Consider the following 24,858-nt stretch of genomic DNA (forward strand, 5'->3'; position numbering starts at 1 on the left):
ACAACAACTCAATCACCAACCACAACAACTCAATCCCCAACCACAACAACCCCTGCTGCAACCACAACAACTCCATCTCCAACAACAAACAACCCTGAATGCCAACACAACTCAATCTCCAACCACCACAACCCCGCTGCAACACAACAACTCAACCCAACCACACACTCATCACTAAACCACAACAACCCTGCTGAAACCACAACAACTCAATCACCAACCACAACAACTCAATCCCCAACCACAACAACCCCTGCTGCAACCACAACAACTCCATCTCCTACCACAACAACCCCTGCAGCAACCACAACAACTCCATCTCCAACCACAACAACTCCTGCAGCAACCACAACAACCCCTGCAGCAACCACAACAACTCCTGCAGCAACCACAACAACTCCATCTCCAACCACAACAACCCCTGCTGCAACCACAACAACTCCATCTCCAACCACAACAACTCCATCACTAACCACAACAACCCCTGCTGCAACCACAACAACTCAATCCCAACCACAACAACCCCTGCTGCAACCACAACAACTCAATCCCCAACCACAACAACCCCTGCTGCAACCACAACAACTCCATCTCCAACCACAACAACTCCATCACTAACCACAACAACCCCTGCTGAAACCACAACAACTCAATCACCAACCCACAAACCAACTCATCACCCAACCACAAACAACCCCTGCCTGCAAACAACAACAAATCCATACTTCCTACCACAACAACCCTGCAGAAACCACAACCAACCCATCTCCAACCACAACAACCCTGCAGCAACACAACAACCCGTGCAAAGCAACCACAAACACACCCCTCATCTCAACCACAACAACCCTGCTGCAACCACAACAACTCCATCTCCAACCACAACAACTCCACACTAACAACTAACACACAACAACTACTACAGCAACACAACTCAATCACAACCACCAGCAACCACAAAATCCACGGCAGCAACCACAACAAACTTACATTATAACCACAACAAAAACCCTTCATCAACAACTGTTGCAACACAACTACTCCATCACCAATACAACAACTCCATCACTAACCACAACAACCCCTGCTGAAACCACAACAACGAATCACCAACCACTAACAACTGGCATCTCCAACCACACACAACCCCTCTGCCAGACCACAACAAACTCCAGTCTCCTACCATCAAACCCGCAGCAACCACAACAACTCTCCTTCTCCAATCCATGCAAACAACCCTGCTGCAACCACAAACCAAAAAAACTTTTCCTATCTTACAACCACAACAACCCCTGGTCAGCAATCCACAACAACCTCTATCTTTCCAACCCACAAACAACCCCTACAGCCAAACCACAACAAACTTCCATCTCAACCACAACCAACCCCTGCAAGCAAACCCACAAGACAACTCCATCTTCCAACCGCAACAACCCCTACAAGCAAACCCACAACAACCTCCATCCTCCAACCACAACAACCCCTGCAGACAACCACAACCAAAGACTCCCGGTATACATCTAAACACACAACCCCTTGCCAGCAACCACAACACATCCAATCATTCCAACCACAACAACCCTCCTACAAGCTAATACCACAACTCACTCCATCTCTCAACCCACAACAACCCCTATCAGCAACCATTAACAACTCCATCTCCAAACCAGAATTCAATCCCCATGCAGCAACCACAACTCCATCTCCAACCACAACAACCCCTGCAGCAACCACCCTCCAATCTCCAACCACAAACCAAAACCCCCACAGCAACCACACATAACTCCATCTCCTAAAAACAACAAACCCAAAACCCTGCAGCAACCACAACTCCATCTCCAACTAACAACAAGACTCCTGCCTGCAACCAGAACAACCTCTTGCATCTTCCAACCACAAACAACTCCATCCATCTAAGTACATCAACCCTGCAGTAAGCAAAAACAACTACTAATTCAATCTCCCAAGCAACAAACCCAACCTACTCCAAGGCAAAAAACAAACAACCAACAGCTGCAACCACAACAAAAACTCCATCTCCAACCACCACACCCCTGCTCCACCCCAACCAAAATCCTGCAGCCAAACCACTCCATTCTCCAAACCACCCCAACCCCAAGCCTGCAACCGCCAACAACTCCATCTCCAACCACAAACAACCCCAAGCTGCAAACCACAGCACTCCATCTCCAACCACAATAAACCCCAGCTGCAACCACAACATCCATCTCCAACCACAACAACCCCTGCTGCAACTCACCAACAACTCCATCCTCCAACCGCAACAACCCCGACTGCAAACCACAAGCAAACTTCCATCTCCAACCGACAACAACCCAGCTGCAACCAGCAACCCCCGAACTCCATCTCCAACCACAACAACCCCTGCAGCAACCACAACAACACCTGCTGCAACCACAACAACTCCATCTCCAACTACAACAACCCCTGCAGCAACCACAACAACTCCATCTCCAACCACAACAACCCTGCAGCAACCACTCCATCTCCAACCACAACAACCCCTACAGCAACCACAACAACTCCATCTCCAACCACAACAACCCCTAATCCAGCAAGACAACCCAACTCCATCTCCAACCCAAACAATCCCTGCAAGCCCCAACCACTCCTCTCCAACCACACAACCCCTACGCAACCACAAACAACTCCCCATGCTCCCAACCACAACAATCCCTGCAGCAACCACTCCATCTCCAACCACAACAACCCCTACAGCAACCACAACAACTCCATCTCCAACCACAACAATCCCTGCAGCAACCACTCCATCTCCAACTACAACATCCCCTGCTGCAACCACAACAACTCTACCTCCAACCACAACAAGCCCTGCTGCGACCACAACAACTCCATCACAAACAACATCAACCCCTGCAGCAACAACAACTCCATCTCTAAACACAACCAACCCAACCCCAGCTTGCAACCACAAACAACCTCCATCTCCAACCACAACAACCCCTACAGCAACCACAACAACTCCATCTCCAACCACAACAAACCCTGCAGCAACCACTCCATCTCCAACCACAACAACCCCTACAGCAACCACAACAACTCCATCTCCAACCAAACAAACCCCAACCCTGCCTGCAACCAAACAACAAACTCATCTACAACCACAAAACAACCCCTGCAGCAACCACAACAACTCTATCTCCAACCACAACAACCCCTACAGCAACCACAACAACTCCATCTCCAACCACAACAACCCCTGCAGCAACCACAACAACTCCATCTCCAACCACAACAACCCCTACAGCAACCACAACAACTCCATCTCCAACCACAACAACCCCTGCAGCAACCACAACAACTCCACTCTAATAACCAAAACCCCAACCCCTGGCAGCAACCACAACAACCCTCCAATCTCCAACCAACAAACAACCCCTACAGCAACCACCAACCACTCCATCTCCAACCACAACAACCCCTACAGCAACCATAACAACTCCATCTCCAACCAGAACAACCCCTGCAGCAACCACAACTCCATCTCCAACCACAACAACCCCTGCAGCAACCACTCCATCTCCAACCACAACAACCCCCACAGCAACCACAATAACTCCATCTCCAAACACAACAAACCCTGCAGCAACCACAACTCCATCTCCAACTACAACAACTCCTGCTGCAACCAGAACAACTGCATCTCCAACCACAACAACTCCATCACAAACTACATCAACCCCTGCAGCAACAACTACAACTTCATCTCCAAGCACAACAACCACAGCTGCAACCACAACAACTCCATCTCCAACCACAACAACCCCTGCTGCAACCACAACAACTCCATCTCCAACCACAACAACCCCAGCTGCAACCACAACAACTCCATCTCCAACCACAACAACCCCAGCTGCAACCACAGCAACTCCATCTCCAACCACAACAACCCCAGCTGCAACCACAACAACTCCATCTCCAACCACAACAACCCCAGCTGCAACCACAACAACCCTCATCTCCGCAACCACCAATAACCCCAGCTGCAACCACAACAACTCCATCTCCAACCACAACAACCCCAGCTGCAACCACAACAACTCCATCTCCAACGACAACAACCCCAGCTGCAACCACAACAACTCCATCTCCAACCACAACAACCCCTGCAGCAACCACAACAACACCTGCAGCAACCACAACAACTAAACCTCCAACCACAACAACCCCATCTACAACCACAACAACGCCATCTCCAACCACAACAACCTCAGCTGCAACCACAACAACTCCATCTCCAACCACAACAACCCCTACTGCAAACACCAACAATGTCCATCTCCAAAACCGCACCAAAACAACCAACCTCAGCTGCAAACACAAACAACTTTCCATCTCCAACCACAACAACCCCTTACTAGCAAACCACTTACAAACTCCATCTCCAACCATAAACCAACCTACTGCCCTGCAACCACAACAACCCATCCTCATCTCCAAACCAACAAACAACCCCTACTGCAAATCAACATTTCTTCACAAAACCACAAACAAACATTGATTCAACAACAACTCCATCTCCAACCACAACCACCCCTGCAGCAAATACAACAACTCTATCTCCGATCACAACAACCCCTTCTCCTAGGCCACTACAACTCAATCACCAACCACAACAACCCCTACTGCAATCACAACATCTTCACAAACCACAACAAACATTGATTCAACAAAGACAACTCCATCTCCAACCACAACATCCTCTTCAGCTACCACAACAACTCCATCTCTAACCACAACATCCCCTGCTGCAACCATAACAACTCCATCACCAACCACAACAACCCCAGCTGCAACCACAACAACCTCATCAGCAACCATGAATCCATCACCACCCACATCTACCCCAGCTCAAACTACAACATCCTCAACTCTAACCACAACAACTCTTTCCCGGACACCAACCACAACAGCAGCAGGTCCAACTACAACTCAACCATCAGCTCTTCCTACAACCACTCCAACTCCAACTACCATCTCAGGTAGGTTTTCTTCCCATCACATGCATCACAAATTTTTCAAAGGTATTTGCGATATGATTACAGACTGTGTATGTATATGTATTGCAGTCTCCATTTCATAATAATGGAACTGGAATAAAAAATACAAATAAAATACTACTGAAGGAATTTTAACACAAATTTTAATTACTTCTCTCATAATGAGGCAATGGTGCAGAAGTATCAAGACTATATAATGAGTACATCTGCCTAAGCATGATAATGATTTTCAAGAAACCCCCATCAGTTTCAAACTAACAGACAGGGGTCTCAACAGGATTACGAAATTCAGTTGGATGTTACAGTGAAAATAGAATCAGCTTTCATACTGTTAAGTACATCAGCATGAATCAAGCAGATATTGATTCTGCACCTTAAAAAAAATCAAACGCATTTTAATTTAATTCGAGAGAGTTTCCAAAACATAAGCAAATAAAAGTGGCAATAAAGACATGCATTAATTGATATTTTTACAAATATGTGTCTGTCTTCTATGTGGTAACTGTATTTAACACCAAAAATTCTACAAGAGCTTAATGTATCCAAGAAACTTCCAATAGTTAAATTTACCTGCTAAAATAATATCATAAGTCTTGCAGTTTAAACTGTACTGTTTGAACTCAGATATCTGTTGTAATCAAAATATTGTATTATATAAGAATGTAAAATATTTAGAAATATAAAAAACTTTTAAATCCTAACCTTTACCCTCAAGGTACCTCTTACTGACTTTAACATAGGAAGGGTTCCTTGACAGTAAAGGGTATACTATACCATACATATTTTACAACTTGATTTGAAGATGATAAAATATAATTCTTTTATTTTCTTTTGAGTAGAACAATTGGATCATTAGAGATTGTCTTTTGTCATGACAAAATTCATTACTTCATTTGTACCTGCTGTAGGTACCCATTCTTCTTTTATTCTGTGGCAAATTCTAAATGCATAACTATTGCAGAGTTTGTAAACTTCACTTGAACAAAATTCAGAAAATAAACATTCAAATAAATACTCACATTTGTCTTCAGTCATTTATAAATCAACTGGTTGGATATAGGTATAAAATTCCAGTCACTGACTACAGAAGAAAATTTCAAACCATAGAAAACATTTATCTGTTAGATGGTTGGTTGGTGTAATCAACAGGAACAAAATATAATTTCTACAATAACCATTGTACAAAAAGATGGTTGCAACATAAGAATGGTTTCTCAAGTGAACAAAATTAAGGTTAGTTATGACACTGCAAGATTGCCTGTAATGGATAATAGATAACATCATCAAGGAAGGCTATGGTAATTTTGAACAGTTAACAATTTTATTTTCACACTTTCAGTCACATTTAACAAAAAGCAAACTACTCTAAAATAAATTTCGATTTGCTCAAATCTAGAAGGGAATATTTTAATTCCTTCTGATTATCTCCATTTCTTTACTTTTCTCAAACATTCTGTCCTAGAACTCATAGTCACGGAGACCTGACATGGAATAAGAGGAATCTAGTTTTACTCATTGGATTTAAAAGAATCTTAACCCAAAAACCATTATGAAGAGTTATTCTTTGTTTCCCAGGTCTGCTAAACCTGGAGGAAAATGCCTGAGTTGCATGCTAGTATTGCACCAACCACGGTTTTTTGCCATGCCCCAGGTTAAATTAGGTTAGGTTATAGTTTGATTAGGTTGGGTTGGGTTAGGTAAGGATACGAATTACGAAGTTTTTAAGATATCGCGTCCCTCACTTTTCAGGGGAAAGTCCTGTTACTCAGTTACATCTCAGGAAAATGCAACCTGGAGACTCTTGCTAATATCCAGCAAAAGACCCATGCGATTCAGAGACATTACAAGTCTCATTTCGGGTTCACAAAGCGAAAAAAATTAATAGAAAATAAAAAAAAAGGTTACATGAGTTTAAAACAAATATACATATAAGATAATCTTCAATATATCTAAAAGTTTTGGCTATGTAGATTCATAGCTCAGAAGCCCCAATGCTTTGAAAAATACTCCATTCATTTCCCTTTCCTTCATTTGGTTTCCAGCTCAACAGAGACGACTTGCAATCTTTAGTAGAGCACTAGGCCTCTTAATGAGATTGGCAGCGAGACTGAGAGGCCAATCGGGGAAGAGACACAAAAGGAATGCCTTGAACTATAGCATAGATACATCAGTTTCTGGAAACCTGACGATATCACCATACTGTGGTGTGCAAACCTCAGTCGCAGGCTCCACTGCAGAGGTCATCAGCACTTTAGTTGATTACTTCAACAATTTACAAACAAGCACTTCACCTGACGAGGCTGAATGCATGACTTCATTGCTCTCAGAAGTAGTTACAAAGTTGGAAAGTGGAGAAATCGCTAATATTACAGATGCGGCTTTGGCAGCCAAAATCGACAACACTACCTTGATGCTATCTACACTTATACAACAACTGGAAGGACAAGCGTCAACAGGTAAAGAAATTACGAATGGTGCTTGAATTTCTTAGTGTACAAAAAAAGAAAGCAAGCTACTGGCAGAAATAGTTCATTTCAAAAATAGATATCCTTTTGATATCCAAAGTGTAAATAAAACGTCTATAGATTCATCTCTCATACATATAAATCTACCTACAAGAATGGTTTCATCTTAGAATTAGTATATCTAAATAACTGAGTTATTAAGCCATTTTCTAGAGCAACTCTTGACATATTCGCTTGGAGGTATTCTTAAATGTTACCCTTCAAAAGTGTTTATTCTATAGTTTCCACTTTTACAGAGGTCTGTGATGATATAAAACATACCAACAGTTTTACATGTCTCATTTTCACCATTTACCATTTATTTTTGCAGCAGCATCTGCCATAACTTCTTCTCAAACCAACACAACTCAATCACCAACAACAACAACTCCATCACCATCCACCAAAACCCCTGCAGCAACCACAACAACTCCATCACCAACCACCACAACCGCTGAAGCAACCACAACTCCTTCACAAGCAACAACTCCTTCATCAACCACAACTCCACCAATCACGACTACATTTCCAGCCACAACATCTGTAGCAACCACAACAACTCCATCACCAACCACCAAAACCCCTGCAGCAACCACAAAAAATCCTCCAACCACAACAACACCATCTCCAACCGCAACAACCCCTGCTTCAACCACAAAAACTCCATCTCAAACCACAATAACCCCTGCAGCAACCACAACAACACCATCCCCAACCTCAACAACCCCTGCAGCAACCACAACAACTCCATCTCCAACCACAACAACCACTGCAACAACCAAAACAACTCCACCTCCAACCACAACAACCCCTGAAGCAACTACAACAACTCCAACTCCAACCAAAACAAACCCTGCAGCAACCACAACGACTCCATCTCAAACCACATCAACCCCTGCAGCAACCACAACTAAATCTCACACCACAACCCCTGCAGCAACTACAACAACGCCATCTCCAACCACAACAACTCCATCTCCAACCACAACACCCACTGCATCAACCACAACAACCTCTGCAGCAACCACAACTAAATCTCACACCACAACCACTGCAGCAACTACAACAAAACCATCTCCAACTACAACAACCCAAGCAGCAACCACAACAACCCCTGTAGCAACTACAACTCCATCTCCAATCACAACAACCCAAGCAGCAACCACAACAACCCCTGTAGCAACTACAACTCCATCTCCAACCACAACAACCCAAGCAGCAACCACAACAACCCCTGCAGCAACCACAACTAAATCTCACACCACAACCACTGCAGCAACTACAACAACACCATCCCCAACCACAACAAACCCTGCAGCAACCACAACAACCCCTGTAGCAACTACAACTCCATCTCCAATCACAACAACCCTTGCTGCAACCACAACAACACCATTTCCTGCAACAACTACAAGAACTCCATCTCCAACAACAACAACCCATGCAGCAACCACAACAAATCTATCCCCAGCCACAACAACCCCTGCAGCAACCACAACAACACTATCCCCAACCACAACAACCCCTGCTTCTACCACAACAACCCCATCCCCTACCACAACAATCTCTGCAGCAACCACAACAACTCCATCTCCAACCACAACAACCTCTGTAGCAACTACAACTCCATCTCCAACCACAACAACCCCAGCAGCAAACACAAAAACTCAATCACCAACCACCACAACCCCTGCAGCAACCACAACAACTCAATCTACAACTAAAACAACCCCTTCAGCAACCACAACATCTCCATCACCAACCACCACAACCCATGCAGCAACCACAATATCTCCATCACCAACCACCACAACCCCTGCAGCAACCACAACAACTGCTGCAACTCCATCACCAACCACAACAACTCAATCACCATCCACCTCAACCCCTGCAGCAACCACAACAACTCCATCACCAACCACAACAACACAATTACCAACCACCACAACTCAATCACCAACCACATCAACACCTGCAGCAACCACAACAACTCAATCACCAACCACAACAACTCAATCACCAACCACCACAACCCCTGCAGCAACCACAACTCAATCACCAACCACCACAACCCCTGCAGCAACCACAACAACCCAATCACCAACCACAACAACTAAATCACCAACGACCACAACATTTGCATCAACTACATCAACCCCAGCAGCAACCACAACAACTCCATCACCAACCACAACAACTCAATCACCAACCACCACAACCCCTGCAGCAACCACAACTAACTCATCCCACCACCAACCACACTGCACCACACAACTAGATCACCAATTACAACAATCCCTGCAGCAACCACAACTCAATCACCAACCACCACAACTCCTGCAGCAACCACAACATCTCCATCACCAACCACCAAAACCCCTGCAGCAACCACAACAACCCCTGCAGCAACTACAACTCCATCACCAACCACAACAACTCAATCCCCAACCAAAAAACAACCACTGCAGCAACCACAACAACCCCTGCAGCGCTCACAACAACTCAATCACCAACCACCACAACCACACCAACTCCATCACAAACCACATCAACCCCTGCAGCAACCACAACAACTCCATCACCAACCACCACAACCCCTGCAGTAACCACTACAACTCAATCACCAACCACCACAACCCCTGCAGCAACCACAACAACTCAATCACCAACCACCACAACCCCTGCAGTAACCACTACAACTCAATCACCAACCACCACAACCCCTGCAGCAACCACAACAACTCAATCACCAACCACCACAACCCCTGCAGCAACCACAACAACCCATCACCAACCACAACAACTCAATCACCAACGACCACAACATTTGCATCAACCACATCAACCCCAGCAGCAACCACAACAACTCCATCACCAACCACAACAACTCAATCACCAACCACCACAACCACTGCAGCAACCACAACAACTAGATCACCAATTACAACAATCCCTGCAGCAACCACAACTCAATCACCAACCACCACAACTCCTGCAGCAACCACAACATCTCCATCACCAACCACCACAACCCCTGCAGCAACCACAACAACTGCTGCAGCAACCACAACAACCCATGCAGCAACTACAACTCCATCACCAACCACAACAACTAAATCCCCAACCAAAACAACCACTGCAGCAACCACAACAACCACTGCAGCGCTCACAACAACTCAATCACCAACCACCACAACCACACCAACTCCATCACAAACCACATCAACCCCTGCAGTAACCACTACAACTCAATCACCAACCACCACAACCCCTGCAGCAACCACAACAACTCAATCACCAACCACCACAACTCCTGCAGCAACCACAACAAATGCTGCAGCAACCACAACAACCCATGCAGCAACTACAACTCCATCACCAACCACAACAATTAAATCCCCAACCAAAACAACCACTGCAGCAACCACAACAACCCCTGCACGCGCTCACAACAACTCAATCACCAACCACCACAACCCCTGCAGTAACCACTACAACTCAATCACCAACCACCACAACCCCTGCAGCAACCACAACAACTCAATCACCAACCACCACAACTCCTGCAGCAACCACAACAACTCCATCATCAACCACAATTCCTGCAGCAACCACAACTCAATCACCAGCCACCACAACCCTGCTGCAACAACAACAACTCCATCACCAACCACCACAACCCCTGCAGCAACCACAACAACTCAATCACAAACCTCAACAACCCCTGCAGCAACCACAACAACTCAATCACCAACCTCGACAACTCCTACAGCAACCACAACAACTCCATCACCAACCACCACAACCCCTGCAGCAACAACAACAACTCCATCACCAACCACCACAACCCCTGCAGAAACCACAACTCAATCACCAACCACGACAACCCCTACAGCAACCACAACAACTCAATCACCAACCACGACAACCCCTACAGCGACCACAACTCAATCACCAACCACAACAACCACAACAACAATCAACAACAAACACAACAAGACCATCAATCACCACCCGACACCCCCTGCCAGGAACAACAACAATCAAATCACCAAACCACGACAACCCCTCTAGCAACCACAACAACTCAATCACCAACCTCGACAACTCCTACAGCAACCACAACAACTCAATCACAAACCTCAACAACTCCTGCAGTAACCACAACAACTCAATCACCAACCTCGACAACTCCTACAGCAACCACAACAACTCAATCACAAACCTCAACAACTCCTACAGCAACCACAACAACTCAATCACAAACCTCAACAACTCCTACAGCAACCACAACAACTCAATCACAAACCTCAACAACTCCTACAGCAACCACAACAACTCAATCACAAACCTCAACAACTCCTACAGCAACCACAACAACTCCATCACCAACCACGACAACCCCTACAGCAACCACAACAATTCCATCATCAACCATGACAACCCCTACAGCAACCACAACAACTCAATCACCAACCACGACAACCCCTACAGCAACCACAACTCAATCACCAACCACAACAACCCCTGCAACAACCACAACAACATCATCACCAACCTCAACAACCCCTGTAGTAACAACAACTTCATCAGCAACCAAGAATCCATCACCACCCACATCTACCCCAGCTCAAACTACAACATCCTCAACTCTAACCATAACAACTCTTTCCCTGACACCAACCACAACAGCAGCAGCTCCAACTACAACTCAACCATCAGCTCCTCCTACAACCACTCCAACTCTAACTACTCCCATATCAGGTAGGTTTTCTTCCCATCACATGCATCACAAATTTTTCAAAGGTATTTGCAATATGATTACAGACTGTGTATTTGTATGTATTACAGTCTTCATTACATAATAATGGAACTGGAATAAAAAATACAAATAAAATACTTCTTTGCTTACATAAGCATATTACTGAAGGAATAGTAACACAAAATTTAATTAGTACTTCTGTCGTGATGAGTCAATGGTGCAGAAGTATCAAGACTATATAATGAGTACATCTGCCTAAGCATGATAATGATTTTCAACAAACCCTCGTCAGTTTCAAAGTAACAGACAGGTTTTCAACAGGATTACGGAATTCAGTTGCATCTTACAGAGAAAATAGAATCAACTTTCATACTGATAAGTACATCAGCATGAATCAAGCAGAAATTATTTCTGCACCCTAAAAAATAAAACATATTTTAATTTAATTCGAAAGAATTTCCAAAACATAAGAAAATAAAAGTGGCAATAAAGACATGCATTGGTTGATATTTTTACAAATATGCGTCTGTCTTCTATGTGGTAACTGTAACACCAAACAATTTACAAGAGCTTAATGTATCAAAGAAACTCCCAATAGTTAAATGTACAGACGGCCAACGAAGAATGGCGTAGTTTCTTAATTCATTGTTCATTATGGAAATATTGCCATATGCAGGTGCCGGATTATTTACTTAACAATAAATAACATTTCCTTTCAAAGGTGCTATACTTGAAATAAATTACATTAGAACTGAGTAGACTTATTCAACGCATTAAAGATAATTATTTTGCAAAGTAAGGAAAATATATACCGATGGGTCCACGATTTCTAATTTTATTCTCAACTCTAGCTTCGTGACACCATACCGAAGATTTTGAAGTTGTCTTTGCTGCCGCTCGAGTCTTGACTCAACATATCGTACTGCACTGGGGTGTTGTCATTTCGTCTCCTACAGCCGATAAATAATACATCAAGGCGTTAACATTCTATGGAAACGATGTTTAGTTAAACTAATTTTGTCCTTTGATCAATAAAATAATTTGCATGACACATTTAGTGGGCCTAAATTGGACTTCTGATTTTCCCACTTGATTAGCCTAGGTCTATTTTCAGCAGCATACTCTCTCGGATACGTAATAAGAATATTTGAAATCGATTTAAATCGATAATATATATATATATATATATATAATATATATATAAAATAATTATACTATTAATATTAATCTGCTTTTATTTTGACTATTCCCGTTATTCTTGTTTTATTAGCCATGTTCGCCTTTCTTCTTATCCTTTTCATAATTGCTTAATATAATTAACTCAGACCTAGCTATTCAAAGCCAAAAAGCAATCATATAAAAATCAAACGAATATAGTTCAGTCTTATTTTTTATCGAATTCCTTGCATATCATCCTGTTTCATTTGGACACCTTGGAAAGCTGTGGGAGTCAAAACTGACGAATACATTAAGAAAGGCTTACTTTCCTTAAAGCTTTCTTAGGTTGATCTTTCTGTAGCTATTCATTTCTTCTAAATAGAAATAAATTCAAATTAGTTTCACATGTATACCTACTAGACCTACTACCATAAGCATATTATAAGTAGCTGAAAGGATATGAAATATGAAAGGTGACGTTCTCGTTTAAGTCTTTTTCATTTTTTTTTTTTTTTTTTTTTTTTTTTCAAGAAAAACTTACTGCTTTAATCAAGGGTTGCTCTTTGACGGCCACAGGGTGTAACACGAGTGTATGCGCATATTTTGATATTTTGTGGAATGAAAGATAAAGTTTCTTTGGAAAGAAAATATTTTATAAACATGCATTTTAAGGCGTCCGTTGTCGGTGCGGGGAATTTTAAAATAACCGTTATCGTTAGTGATGCTTTCACGAGATGGAGTTCGTAGTGAGAACTTAGAAGTCGGATCTAGTCGCCTGAGATGTAGAAGAGAACGGAGGTGGCGTATAGGAGTGATGGAAGGATTAGGCCGATGTTAATAAAGTATCTCCCAATAAAATGTATTCTTTAGGTTTTGAAGAAAAAACTGCATGCATCATTGAAACCGTTTCCCTCCCTATACCTGGTATTCACTGGCCACCGATAAAAAACAAAACAAAAAGAGTAAACCTAACTGAATCTCTCATCCATCAAAGATGAGTTTGCTTATTCATTAGACTTATTCATTAGATAACTATCAAAGACTTCAAGTGTAGATTTAAAAAAGTATTCATCAGACACCAGTCATAAGCGTAGAGCTATTTATGATTCCTGGTTCAGCAATGTCGTGACGAGGCACGAGAATTCAAAGTTCACAAATGAATGTTGCCCAGCAACATTTACACTACTGTATTAACTTGCTCTCATGTGGTGCTTCGAGGTATTCCACCTCTAGGCACATGTTCTAAATTTTCCCGTTCTTTAAACAATTTTATTCATCTATGTATGATTCTCTCCGGTTTATTAAGCTTTCTTGATATCTCTCCGACAGGAACTTGCACCGAATGCAGTGCAATAATTCTCTCGCTCATCGAGGGATGTTTCTTAGACCGATAAATGACACATTGACATTAGATTCCCGTGCACATAACATCAAAAGCAATAGAGTGAGGTCGCCTGGTTCACACTGTTAAGATGTTTTTTTTTTTTTTCTTTTTTTTTAAATTGATAGCATTTTGTGAGATTCCAATGTTTTCTGTAAAATTTAACAAATGGAATAGTTCAACTACCTTCAACTTAACATTGAAATGATAATTTAAGGACTATGTTTATGCGATACTACTAGTGATAGGTGTCTCCTATCTATTTGGTAATGTATATCTATGGTTGTGATATAACATTTTTTATCATTTCGTTTCGTTCACGTCAATTTTGCTATATGGAAAATAGTTTTACACAATAACATGACATAATGTTCTAAAGATATCAGTGACTCTTTTTAACGTCATTACAAATGATTTCTTCCATCTTTGAAAAGAAAAATAGATAAATAAGGCATGAATCGTGCGTCAGGTGAACGAAAATAAAATATAATTCTTTTATTTTCTTTTGATTAGAACAACTAGATCATTAGAGACTGTCTTTTGTCATGGCAAGATTCATTACTTCATTTGTACCTGTTGTAGGTACCCATTATTCTTTAATTCTATGGCTAATTCTAAATGCATAACAAATACATAACTATTGAACAATATTCAGAAAATATACATTCCCATTAATACTCACATTTGTCTTCAGTCATTTATAAATAAACTTGATTTTGCATCAACTGGTTGGATATCGGTATAAAATTCCAATCACTGACTACAGAAGAAAATTTCAAAACATAGAAAATATTTATCTATTAGATGGTTGGTTGGTTGGTGTAATCAACAGGAACAAAATATAATTTCTACAATAACCATTGTACAAAAAGATGGTTGCAACATTAGAATGGTTTCTCATAAAAATTAAGCTTAATTATGACACTGCAAGATTATCTGTAATGGATCACATGATAACCTCATCAAGGAAGGAAATGGTAATTTTGAACAGTTAACAATTTTATTTTCATACTTTCAGTCACATTTAACTAAAAACAAACTACTCTAAAATAAATTTCGATTTGCTAAAACCTAGAGGGGAATACATTAATTCCCTCTGATTATCTCCATTTCTTTACTTTTCTCAAACAGATTTTGTCCTGGAACTCATAGTCACGGAGACCTTACATGTGATTTAAGAGGAATCTAGTTTTAATTATTGAATTTAAAAGAATCTTAACCCAAAAACTATTATGAAGAGTTATTCTTTGTTTCCCAGGTTTGCTAAACTCGGAGGCAAATTCCTAAGTTGCATGCTAGTATTGCAACAACCACGGTGTTTTGCCATGCCCCAAAGTTAGGTTAGGTTAGGTTATAGTTAGGTTAGGTTGAGTTCGGTTAGGTTAGGATAGGTTACTACCTCTATAATTACGAAGTTTTTAAGATATCGCGTCCCTCACTTTTCAGGGGAAAGTCCTGTTACTCAGTTACATCTCAGGAAAATGCAACCCGGAGACTCTTGCTAATATCTTGCAAAAGACCCATGCGATTCAGAGACATTACAAGTCTCATTTCGGGTTCACAAAGCGAAAAAAATTAATAGAAAATAAAAAAAAAAAGCTTAGATGAGTTTAAAACAAATATACATATAAGATAATCTTCAATATATCTAAAACTTTTGGCTATGTAGATTCATAGCTCAGAAGCCCCAATGCTTTGAAAAATACTCCATTCATCAACCTACTCCTCCACTCATTTCCCTTTCCTTCATTTGGTTTCCAGCTCAACAGAGACGACTTGCAATCTTTAGTAGAGCACTAGGCCTCTTAATGAGATTGGCAGCGAGACTGAGAGGCCAATCGGGGAAGAGACACAAAAGGAATGCCTTGAACTATAGCATAGATACATCAGTTTCTGGAAACCTGACGATATCACCATACTGTGGTGTGCAAACTTCAGTCACAGGCTCCACTGCAGAGGTCATCAGCACTTTAGTTGATTACTTCAACAATTTACAAACAAGCACTTCACCTGACGAGGCTGAATGCATGACTTTATTGCTCTCAGAAGTAGTTATAAAGTTGGAAAGTGGAGAAATCGCTAATATTACAGATGAGGCTTTGGCAGCCAAAATCGACAACACTACCTTGATGCTATCTTCACTTATAAAACAACTGGAAGGACAAGCGTCAACAGGTAAAGAAATTACGAATGTTGGCTTGAATTTCTTAGCGTACAAGAAAAAGAAAGCAAACTACTGGCAGATATAGTTCATTTCAAACTTTGATATCCATTTCATATCCAAAGTGTAAATAAAACTTTTATAGATTCATCACTCATACATATAAATCTACCTAGAAGAATGGTTTCATCTTAGAATTAGTATATCTAAATAACTGAGTTATTAAGCCATCTTCTATAGTTTCCAGTTTTACAAAGGTCTATGATGATATAAAATAAATCAACAGTATTACATGTCTCGTTTTCACCATTTACCATTTATTTTTGCAGCATCATCTACCATATCTTCTTCACAAACCACCACAACTCAATCACCAACTACAACACCTCCATCACCAACCACCACAACTCCTGCAGCAACCACAACAATTGCTGCAGCAACCACAACAAGTCAATCACAAACCACAACAACCCCTGCAGAAACCTCAACAACTCAACCACCAACCACCACATCCCATGCAGCAACCACAACAACTCAATCACCAACCACCACAACCCCTGCAGCAACCACAACAATTCAATCACCAACCACAACAACTCAATCACCAACCACCACAACCCCTGCAGCAACCACAACAACTCAATTACCAACCACCAAAACCCCTGCAGCAACCACAACAACTCAATCACCAACCACCACAACCCCAGCAGCAGCCACAACAACTGCTGCAGCAACAACAACAACCCCTGCAACAACCACCACAATCCCTGCAGCAACCACCACAACCCCTGCAGCAACCACAACAAAACCCCTGCAGCACCACAACAACCATTACAGCAACCACCACAAAAACCCCTGCAGCAACCACCACAACCCCTGCAGCAACCGCCACAACCCACTGCAAAAGCCACAACCCCTGCAGCAACCACCACAACCCCTGCAGCAACCACCACAACCCCTGCAGCAACCACAACAACTCCGTCACCAACCACCACAACCCTCGCAGCAACTACAACAACTCAATCACTAACCACAACAACTCCTGCAGCAACCACAACAAATCAATCACCAAACCACAACTCCTGCAGAAACCCCACAACAACTCATCACCAACCACCACAAACCCCTGCAGCAACCACAACCAATCAATCACCAACCACAACAACCCTCGCAGCAACTACAACAACTCAATCACTAACCACAACAACTCCTGCAGCAACCACAACAACTCAATCACCAACCACAACTCCTGCAGCAACCACAACAACTCAATCACCAACCACCACAACCCCTGCCGCAACCACAACCACTCAATCACCAACCACAACAACCCCTGCAGCAACCACAACAACCCCTGCAGCAACCACAACAACTCAATCACCAACCCCCACCCCACAAACCCTGCAGCAACCCACAAAATCCATCACCAACCACCACAACCCTGCAGTCCCCACCCAAACAAACTCCATCACCAACCACCACAACCCATACAGCAACCACAACTCAATCACCAACCACCACAACCCATGCAACAACCATGACAACCCCTGCAGCAACCACAACAACTCAATCACCAACCACCACAACCCCTGCAGCAACCACAACAACTCAACCACCAACCACCACAACCCCTGCAGCAACCACAACAACTCATCACCAACCACAAACTAGCCCTGCAGCAACCAACAACAACTGCTGGCATCAACACAAACCCCAGCAGCAACCACAAACAAATCAATCACCAACCAATACAACCCCTGCAGCAACAAAAACAACCAATCACAATCCACATCAACCCCCGCAGAACCACAACTACTCAATCAGAAACCACCACAACCCCGCATCAACCACAACAGTCAATCACACCACCACAACTGCTGCAGCAACAACAACAACCCCTGCAACAACCACCACAACCCCTGCAGCAACCACCACAACCCCTGCAGCAACCACAACAACCCCTGCAGCAACCACAACAACCACTGCAGCAACCACCACAACCCCTGCAGCAACCACCACAACCCCTGCAGCAACCACCACAACCACTGCAGAAACCACAACAACCCCTGCAGCAACCACTGCAGCAACCACCACAACCCCTGCAGCAACCACCACAACCCCTGCAACAACCACAACAACTCCGTCACCAACCACATCAACCCCTGCAACAACCACAACCACTCAATCACCAACCACAACAACCCCTGCAGCAACCACAACACCTCAATCACCAACCACAACAACTCAATCACCAACCACCACAACCCCTGCAGCAACCACAACTCCATCACCAACCACCACAACCCCTGCAGCAACCACAACAACTCCATCACCAACCACCACAACCCATACAACAACCACAACAACTCACCAAACCACCACACAACCCCTGCAACAAACCATGACAACCCCTGCTGGCAAGCCACAACAACTCAATCACCAACCACCACAACCCCTGCAGCAACCACAACAACTCAACCACCAACCACCACAACCCCTGCAACAACCATGACAACCCCTGCAGCAACCACAACAACTCAATCACCAACCACCACAACCCCTGCAGCAACCACAACAACTCATTCACCATCCACATCAACCCCCACAGCAACCACAACTACTCAATCACAAACCACCACAACCCCTGCATCAACCACAACAAGTCAATCACCAACCACCACAACCCCTGTAGCAACCACAACTCCATCACCAACCACCACAACCCCTGCAGCAACCACAACTACTCAATCACCAACCACACAACCCCTGCATCAACTACAACAACTCAATCACCAACCACAACGACCCCTGCAGCAACCACAACTGTTGCAGCAACCACAACAACCCCTGCAGCAACCACATCAACTCAATCACCAACCACCACAACCCCTGCAGCAAACACAACAATTCAATCACCAACTACAACAACTCCTGCAGCAACCACAACAATTCCATCACCAACCACAACAACTCCTGCAGCAACCACAACAACTCAATCACCAACCACCACAACCCTCGCAGCAACTACAACAACTCAATCACTAACCACAACAACTCCTGCAGCAACCACAACAACTCAATCACCAACCACAACTCCTGCAGCAACCACAACAACTCCATCACCAACCACAACAACTCCTGCAGCGACCACAACAACTTCATCACCAACCACCACAAGCCCTGCAGCAACCACAACTCAATCACTAACCACAACAACTCCTGCAGCAACCACAACAACTCAATCTCACCAACACAACAATCAATCCTCCAGAAACCCGACAACACAAACAACTCTCATAAATACACAACTGCAGCAACCCACAAAACTCAATCACCAACCACAAAAGCCTTGCACAACCACAACAAAACTTCATCACAACCACCACAACTCCTGCAGCACCCACAAATCAATAACACAAACCTGCCCTATAACCCAACTAAACAAACAATCACAACAACCCTGCAGCAACACAACAACTCCCAATCACCAACCCAACAACAACTCCTGACCGAACCACAAAACCACTCCATCACCAACCACCAAACAATTGCAGCAAACCAACAAAACTCAATCACCAACCACAACAGCTCTGCAGCAACCACAACAACTCAATCACCAACCACCACAACCCCTGCAGCAACCACAACAACTCCATCACCAACCACCACAACCCCTGCAGCAACCACAACAAACCTAACCACCAACCAACCGCAACAACTCCTCAGCAACCCACAACCAAACCTAATCACCAACCACAACCTAGCCCTGCAGCAACCACAAAACTCATCCCCAACCACCACTGCAGCAACCAACAACTCAAATCCACCAACCACAACAACTCCTGCAGCAAACCACAACTCAATCAACCAAACCACCAACTCCTGCAGCAACCACAATCCATCACCAACCACCACCAACCCGCCCCTGCCAGCACCACAACTCAATCACCGCCCCAAACCAAACAACTCCTGCACCAACCCAACAAACTCAATCACCACCACCACAACTCCTGCAGAACCACAACAATCCATCACCAACCACAACAACTCCTGCACGACCACAACAACTCCCCTCAGGGCAACCCCCCACCAAGCCCTGCAGCAACCACAACTCAATCACCAACCACAACAACTCCTGCAACAACCACAACAACTCAATCACCAACCACCACAACCCCTGCAGCAACCACAACAACTCAATCACCAACCACCACAACCCCTGCAGCAACCACAATCAATCACCAACCACAACAACCTCCTGCAGCAACCACAACAACTCAATCACCAACCACAACAACTCCTGCAGCAACCAAACCAAAAACTCAATCAAAACCAACCACCACCCCTGCCGCCAACCCCAACTCCAATTCACCCAACCACAACCGTCTTGCAGCAACCAAACAAACCTCAATCACCAACCAACCAACAACTCTGCAGGGCAACCACAACAACTCCATCACCAACCACAACCCCTGCAGCAACCACAACAATTGCTGCAGCAACCACCACAACCCATACAGCAACTACAACAACTCAATCACCAACCACAACAGCTCCTGCAGCAACCACAACAGCTCTTGCAGCAACCACAACAACTCCATCACCAACCACCACAACCCCTGCCGCAACCACAACAATGCAATCACCAACCACAACATCCCCTACAGCAACCACAACAACAACCCCTGCAGTAACCACAACTCAATCACCAACCACAACCCTTGCAGCAACCACAACAACTCAATCACCAACCACAACTCCTGCAGCAACCACAACAACTCAATCACCAACCACCACAACCCCTGCAGCAACCACAACAACTCAATCACCAACCACAACAACCCCTGCAGCAACCACAACAACTCAATCACCAACCACAACAACTCCTGCAGCAACCACAACTCAATCACCAACCACCACAACCCCTCTAGCAACCACAACTCCTGCAGCAACCACAACTCAATCACCAACCACCACAACCCCTCTAGCAACCACAACTCCAGAAGCAACCACAACTCAATCACCAACCACAACAACTCCTGCAGTAACCACAACTCAATCACCAACCACCACAACCCCTCTAGCAACCACAACTCCTGCAGCAACCACAACTCAATCACCAACCACCACAACCCCTCTAGCAACCACAACTCCTGAAGCAACCACAACTCAATCACCAACCACAACAACTCCTGCAGCAACCACAACTCAATCACCAACCACCACAACCCCTCTAGCAACCACAACTCCTGCAGCAACCACAACTCAATCCACTAAACCACCACAACACTTCTAGCAACCACAAAAATCTTGCAGCAAACCACAAACTCAATCACCAACCACCACAACCCCTCTACAGCCACCACAACGCCTGGCAAGCAACCACAACTCAATCCAGCCAACCACCACAACCCCTCCTAGCGCAACCACAAACTCCTGAACCCAAAGCAAACCAACCAACTCAAATCACCAACCCACCACAACCCCTCTAGCAACCAACAAACCTCCTGAAGCAACCACAACTCAATCACCAACCACCACAACCCTCTAGCAACCAACCAACAACTCAATCACCAACCACCACAACCCCTCTAGCAACCACAACTCCTGAAGCAACCACAACTCAATCACCAACCACAACAACCCCTGCATCAACCACTACAACTCAATCACCAACCACAACAACCCCTGTATCAATCACTACAACTCAATCACCGCAACCAACAAACAACCCTGCAATCATCAACTACACTCATCACCACAAACAACAACCCCTGCATCAATCACTACAACTCGATCACCAACCACAACAACCCCTGCATCAACCACTACAACTCAATCACCAACCACAACAACCCCTGCAATCAACCTCTTAACCAACCCTCGAATCCACCAACCACCAACCAACCCCTGCATCAACCACTAACAATCATCACCAACCACAACAACCCCTGCATCAACCACTAAACTCTCCAACCACCAAAAACCAACAACAAACCCGGCGCAACCAACCAATACCAACTCAATCACCAACCACAACAACCCCTGCAGCAAAACCACTATAAACAACCCTCGAACCAAACCACCAACCACAACCCCTGCATTAACCACTACAACTCGTTCATCAACCACCACAACCTCTGCAGCAACCACTACAATTCGATCACCAACCACAACAACCCCTGCAGCAACCACTACAACTCGATCACCAACCACAACAACCCCTGCATTAACCACTACAACTCGTTCATCAACCACCACAACCCCTGCAGCAACCACTACAACTCGATCACCAACAACAACCCCCCCTGCGCAACCACTACAATTCGTCACCAAACCACAACAACCCCTGCAGCAAAACCACTACAACTCGATCCCACCAACCCACAACTGCATTAACCACTACAACTCGTTCATCAACCACCACAACCCCTGCAGCAACCACTACAACTCGATCACCAACAACAACAACCCCTGCAGCAACCACTACAACTCGATCACCAACCACAGCAACTACTACAACTCGACCACCAACCACAGCAACCCCTGCACCAACCACAACATTACCACCAACATCCATCCCAGCTCAAACTACAACATCATCAACTCTAACCACACCAACTCTTTCCCCAACACCAACCACAACAGCAGCAGCTCCAACTACAACTCAACCATCAACCACAGCCCCAGCTCCTCCTACAACAACTCCAACTCCAACTGCTACCATCTCAGGTAGGTTTTCTTCCCATCACATGCATCACGAAAGTTTCAAAAGTATTTGCGATATGATAACGGACTGTGTAACTGATTGCATTTGTCTTTATTTCATAGTAATGGAACTTTTAGTAAAATTGCAAATCAAATACATCTATTCTTGCATAGGTATACTGAAGGATGCGTCAATTTTTCTTCTCTTGAATTTTGAGGTGAAGAAATTTTCGAAATGTAGCTTAAAAATGTGATAGTTTTGACATGCAAATATTAATTACTTCTGTCATAATTAGGCAATGGTGCAGAATTATCAACACTATATAATGAGTACATCTGCCCAAGTATAATAATGATTCTCAAGAAACCCTGATCAGTTTCAAAGCAACAGACAGAGAAAAGTGGTCTAAATCTGGTTTTAGAATTCCCCCAAAATCAGTCTCAACTGGATTACGAAAATGAATTGGATCATACAGAGAAAATAATATCTACGTTAATACTTGTAAGCACATCAGCAAAAATATAAAAAAAAACTGTATGTATGATTCAGTCTGTCTTGTATGCACTAACTGTATTTAATAACATTCAAATATTAAACTATAATATTTGAATGCAAATATCTGTTCTAATAAAAAATACATTATTACGTAAAAACAAAATTATTTATATGAAAATTTTATAAAGTTTTAAACTGCTCATATTACCAACAAGGGACCACTTTAACACAAGGAGGGTCCTTGACAGGAAGTGTGTGTACCACGGATTTTACGACTTAATTTGATGATGGCAAAAATGCTATTTTTCGCATTTTCTTTTCTGTGGAACAACAGACTCATATTAAATTATCTTCTGGCGAAGGCAAATATCATTACTTCTTTTGACCTTTCCAGAGTAATTTCTAGTGAAAGCACGATCATCGGTTTTTACTTATTTAACCTTATACAGAAAACTGCACAGGTAACTACCGGCTGTGACATTTCTTCTTTTACTCTATGGCAAATTCTAAATCCACAACTATTACATAGTTTGTAAACTTCACTTGAACAAAAATCGGAAAATAAACCTTCAAAATAAATACTCATATTTGTCTTCAATAATTTATAAATGAACTTGATTTTGCAACAACTGATTGGACATAGGTA

General features: G+C 43.5%; 3 protein-coding genes across 3 annotated transcripts; all 3 read left to right on the forward strand.

Moving 5' to 3' along the window:
* The first annotated feature begins 98 nt into the window (after nt 1–98).
* On the forward strand, nt 99–18,038 carry LOC135213352 (mucin-2-like). The gene is made up of 13 exons (XM_064247330.1): nt 99–138; nt 1,969–3,085; nt 3,174–3,343; nt 3,434–3,872; nt 4,039–4,315; nt 4,631–5,024; nt 7,085–7,498; nt 7,878–9,772; nt 9,825–10,326; nt 10,506–11,440; nt 11,578–12,310; nt 16,609–17,022; nt 17,338–18,038. The coding sequence occupies exons 1-13, from the start codon at nt 99–101 to the stop codon at nt 18,036–18,038; spliced, it is 8,031 nt and encodes a 2,676-aa protein (XP_064103400.1).
* A 507-nt stretch (nt 18,039–18,545) lies between these two features.
* LOC135213353 (salivary glue protein Sgs-3-like) lies at nt 18,546–19,520 on the forward strand. The gene has a single exon (XM_064247331.1). The coding sequence runs from the start codon at nt 18,546–18,548 to the stop codon at nt 19,518–19,520; it is 975 nt and encodes a 324-aa protein (XP_064103401.1).
* Nucleotides 19,517–22,304, forward strand: LOC135213354 (mucin-2-like). Its single transcript, XM_064247332.1, has 3 exons — nt 19,517–20,028; nt 20,234–21,086; nt 21,273–22,304. Exons 1-3 carry the CDS (start codon nt 19,517–19,519, stop codon nt 22,302–22,304), a joined length of 2,397 nt encoding a protein of 798 aa, XP_064103402.1.
* Nucleotides 22,305–24,858: the final 2,554 nt, after the last annotated feature.

Source organism: Macrobrachium nipponense, chromosome 42 (assembly GCF_015104395.2).
Source record: "Macrobrachium nipponense isolate FS-2020 chromosome 42, ASM1510439v2, whole genome shotgun sequence".
NCBI classification, from domain to species: Eukaryota; Metazoa; Arthropoda; class Malacostraca; order Decapoda; family Palaemonidae; genus Macrobrachium; species Macrobrachium nipponense.

Bases quoted from the DNA above. Each gene is read 5' to 3' on its own strand.
- LOC135213352 (XM_064247330.1), top strand. From the start codon at position 99: ATGCCAACACAACTCAATCTCCAACCACCACAACCCCGCT. The intron at 3,344-3,433 runs CTCCACTCTAAT...TACAGCAACCAC, and splicing joins CCCTGCAGCAACCACAACAA to CAACCACTCCATCTCCAACC. The intron at 3,873-4,038 runs ATCTCCAACCAC...TGCAACCACAAC, and splicing joins GCTGCAACCACAACAACTCC to AACTCCATCTCCAACCACAA.
- LOC135213353 (XM_064247331.1), top strand. From the start codon at position 18,546: ATGACAACCCCTGCAGCAACCACAACAACTCAATCACCAACCACCACA.
- LOC135213354 (XM_064247332.1), top strand. From the start codon at position 19,517: ATGACAACCCCTGCAGCAACCACAACAACTCAATCACCAACCACCACA. The intron at 20,029-20,233 runs GCAACTACAACA...CAACTCCTGCAG, and splicing joins CAACCACCACAACCCTCGCA to CAACCACAACAACTCAATCT. The intron at 21,087-21,272 runs GCAACCCCCCAC...AACCTCCTGCAG, and splicing joins CCACAACAACTCCCCTCAGG to CAACCACAACAACTCAATCA.